Below are 4,324 nucleotides of genomic sequence, written 5' to 3'. Positions count from 1 at the left end.
GTGAAGTAGTGGGGAGTTTGATCTATGTAACGATGAGCACTAGGCCAGACTTAAGTTTTATTGTGAGAAAGTTGTCTCAATACTTGTCTGAGCCAAAAGAAAACAACATTGGGTTGCAGCAAAGCATGAATTGAGGTATCTGAAAAGTACACTAAATCAGGAATTACGCTTCAGGAAAAATGATCTAAATCTTAAACTTGTGGCATACTGTGATGCAGACTGGGCAGGAGACCAGAAGGACAGTCAAAGTATGACTGGTTACTGTTTTAGTCTATCTGAAACTGTGGACCCATTATTTCCTGGAAGTCTAAAAAGTAATCCACAGTTTCTTTATCTACATGTGAAGCTGAATATATTGATTTGGCTTCTGCAGCACAGGAAAGTATTTATCTTGTGAATCTAATGAATGGAATGGACTTTGGATGTGAATATGCACCTGTGACCATTTTTGAGGACAATCAAGGTGCAATTGCTCTTTCTAAAAGTCCGGTCTATTGCCAAAGATGCAAACACATTGACATTCAATATCACTTTATTCGATCAGCATTCAGTGATGGAAAAATAACTCTTTCTTACTGTCCAACAACAGAAATGGTGGCTGATATTTTAACAAAGCCTGTAACTAAAATGAGAATGGACAAATTTGCATCTTTTGTTTTTGGAATGTAAATGGAAAAAAAAAAGAGAAATGTAAATGTCAACATAAGAACAAGTGGGATTGTTGAATCTTATTGCTGATGTTCTTGTTGACTTCCTGTTGTGGGAGGAGATTTACACAATTTACACAGGTGGGCGCAATCTGCTAATAAAAGGCCCCAGGTTGCTCTGGTGAGCACTGCACTCAGGCCAAACAAAACTGAAGGCTGTGTTGTTTTTCCTTCGTCACTAGTCGGCATTTCCAGCCCTTTAAAGATGGCAGCGTCAACAGTCCATAACAAACACCATGTTCCGGTATAAGGGTGTCCATATGTGCACTTGGCACCAGGACACCCTGGGTCACAGATTAAGACGGAGCTTTAACTCCCATCTCCAGGAGAGCTTTGAACATGTTCTGGGGGAAGTGGAGGACATTGAGGCTGAGCGGACCATGTTATGTGCCTCTACAGTGGCTTGTTGGAGCTGGGGCTGCAAGGTTGTCAATGCCAGTTGAGGAGCCAGTTGAGGTGGCTTGAGCATCTAATTAGGATGCCTCAGTGGTGAGGTGTTCCAGGCATGTCCCACTGAAAAGAGACCAAGGGAGAGACCCAGGCTATGCTGGAGGGACTATGTTTCTCAGCTGGCCTGGGAATGCCTTGGGATTCTCCCAAAGGAGTTGGACCAAGTGGCTGGGGAGAGGGAAGTCTGGGCATGGATGGATGGATGGATGGATGGATGGATGGATGGATGGATGGATGGATGGATGGATATAAGATTTAAAATATCCATGTATTCATTTCTAAACGATAACTTAAATAAATTAACCAAGAAAAGAAATATACTGTTGTAAATTAGTATTACAACCCCTACGAATTTCTCCCCTTTTCTTCATTACAATTCTTGCTGTCCACCCATGTAGTGAGAGTCAATAAAAGCCTAATTTCACATTTGGCTCAAAGAGGTTTCAGTAAATATTTCAGGTATTTATATCAGAGGTCGCACTAGAATCTTTTATTGTCTGTTTGACTGAACACATCAAACATATTCCATCATATTTTATTTTTATCCATCAATTTTTAATTTTGCAATTAATTTTTATGTGGTTTAATTAATATTGAACAAGCTGAACAGACAATTCAGATCCCATCACATATTAATCAAGTAGATGAACATATCTAACTTTTTCTCTGCAGTGATAAAAACCACTGACAGAAGAATGAAATGAATCATCTCCACTTAAGTTACAGTATGAGCGCCTTACCTGTTGGTTCTGATTTTCCAACTCCAGTGTTAGACACGTAGTACGCACTTGACGTGTGTCAAATGCTCAAAATGCTCAGAATGCTTCAAATCGTGCAGTGCTAGATGAGCGAAGCACACTGCGACACACCCTCAATACGCCTCCAGATAGACTTTGAATGTAAAGCAGACATGCCTGATTGCTCAAAACGCGTTTGGTGAGAACACATCATAACTCTTCATCGTGCTGTCAGCTCCCAGTCAGCAAGATTAATTTACTTCACTGTCCATGTCAGAGATGGTATTCAGAAGTTATGTTTTTGTATTGCTTCTTTTATTTACCTCCACAAAGTGTGTAAAATTGAAAGTATCCGACACGTCTCAACCAGTAGTGAGGGGTGACAAAATGACAGATGAGCTTCAGTTTTTTCCGTTGATTTAAAAAAAAATACCGGTCAAATACAAAAAATATTCTGTTAATGCGACACCAAATCTACAGTGTGTTTTCACACACAAATATTGCTGTAGCAAACAAGCTATATGGAGGGAATTTTTCTTAAGGAGATTCGTTACCTATAGTTGCTGTCCGACTGTCCTCCTGATCAGAGCCAACTCCAGTACGACTGGGACTGTTACTCTGCTCTGCCTCTGAAAANTTGCTGGTATTGATTATAATGAGACTTTTTCCCCGACTGCTGATATGGCATCTGTACGTGTTCTAATGCAGCTTGTTGCTCAATATGATTTGGAATTGCACCAAATGGATGTCAAAACGGCATATTTACAAGCCCCTATCGATTGTAAGATTTTTTTTGAACAACCTGAAGGATTTGAGGAGAAAACAGAAACTGGGGAGAAACTAGTCTGTAAACTTAATAAGTCACTTTATGGTCTGAAACAGTCAGGACGAAATTGGAATAAAATGTTACATGATTTCCTTATTGAAAATGACTTTGTGCAGAATCCTGCTGACTATTGTGTTTATAGTAAAGAAAATGAGCATGAGAGAGTGATCTTGATTATTTGGGTTGATTACCTTATTATTGCAGCTAGTAATGATCAAATACTTCAAAGTGTGAAGAAAATGTTGGCTGCTAAGTTTAAAATTAAAGACCTTGGAAAACTTAAATATTTTCTAGGAAATTATTTGACACAGAACCATGGTCAAGTAAAAATGAACCAGAAAAGATACATCATGAAAATCTTGGAGAGGTTTGACATGACTACTGCAAACCAAGATCAACCCCATGTGAAAATAAACTGAAGTTTGGTAGTGAAGGTCAACCTCTGATCATAAAAAGTATCGTGAAGTAGTGGGGAGTTTGATCTATGTAACGATGAGCACTAGGCCAGACTTAAGTTTTATTGTGAGTTGTCTCAATACTTGTCTGAGCCAAAAGAAAACAACATTGGGTTGCAGCAAAGCATGAATTGAGGTATCTGAAAAGTACACTAAATCAGGAATTACGCTTCAGGAAAAATGATCTAAATCTTAAACTTGTGGCATACTGTGATGCAGACTGGGCAGGAGACCAGAAGGACAGTCAAAGTATGACTGGTTACTGTTTTAGTCTATCTGAAACTGTGGACCCATTATTTCCTGGAAGTCTAAAAAGTAATCCACAGTTTCTTTATCTACATGTGAAGCTGAATATATTGATTTGGCTTCTGCAGCACAGGAAAGTATTTATCTTGTGAATCTAATGAATGGAATGGACTTTGGATGTGAATATGCACCTGTGACCATTTTTGAGGACAATCAAGGCGCAATTGCTCTTTCTAAAAGTCCGGTCTATTGCCAAAGATGCAAACACATTGACATTCAATATCACTTTATTCGATCAGCATTCAGTGATGGAAAAATAACTCTTTCTTACTGTCCAACAACAGAAATGGTGGCTGATATTTTAACAAAGCCTGTAACTAAAATGAGAATGGACAAATTTGCATCTTTTGTTTTTGGAATGTAAATGGAAAAAAAAAAGAGAAATGTAAATGTCAACATAAGAACAAGTGGGATTGTTGAATCTTATTGCTGATGTTCTTGTTGACTTCCTGTTGTGGGAGGAGATTTACACAATTTACACAGGTGGGCGCAATCTGCTAATAAAAGGCCCCAGGTTGCTCTGGTGAGCACTGCACTCAGGCCAAACAAAACTGAAGGCTGTGTTGTTTTTCCTTCGTCACTAGTCGGCATTTCCAGCCCTTTAAAGATGGCAGCGTCAACAGTCCATAACAAACACCATGTTCCGGTATAAGGGTGTCCATATGTGCACTTGGCACCAGGACACCCTGGGTCACAGATTAAGACGGAGCTTTAACTCCCATCTCCGGGAGAGCTTTGAACATGTTCTGGGGGAAGTGGAGGACATTGAGGCTGAGTGGACCATGTTATGTGCCTTTACAGTGGCTTGTTGGAGCTGGGGCTGCAAGGTTGTCAATGCCAGTT

General features: G+C 39.6%; 1 protein-coding gene across 1 annotated transcript in view; it reads right to left on the bottom strand.

Annotated features, from left to right (window-relative positions):
- The window catches only part of nfic (nuclear factor I/C), a 42,108-nt gene that overhangs the window by 16,657 nt on the left and 21,127 nt on the right, over positions 1 to 4,324 (bottom strand). Inside the window, exon 5 of the mRNA XM_007541897.2 lies at positions 2,449 to 2,523. Within this exon, the coding sequence (XP_007541959.1) occupies positions 2,449 to 2,523 (75 nt within the window). The remainder of the gene's footprint in view (positions 1 to 2,448; positions 2,524 to 4,324) is intronic.

The sequence above is a fragment of the Poecilia formosa genome, unplaced genomic scaffold (genome assembly GCF_000485575.1).
Source record: "Poecilia formosa unplaced genomic scaffold, Poecilia_formosa-5.1.2 Scaffold640, whole genome shotgun sequence".
NCBI classification, from domain to species: Eukaryota; Metazoa; Chordata; class Actinopteri; order Cyprinodontiformes; family Poeciliidae; genus Poecilia; species Poecilia formosa.
Note: the sequence above shows the minus strand (reverse complement) of the source record. Positions and strands in the feature narration are given on the sequence as shown.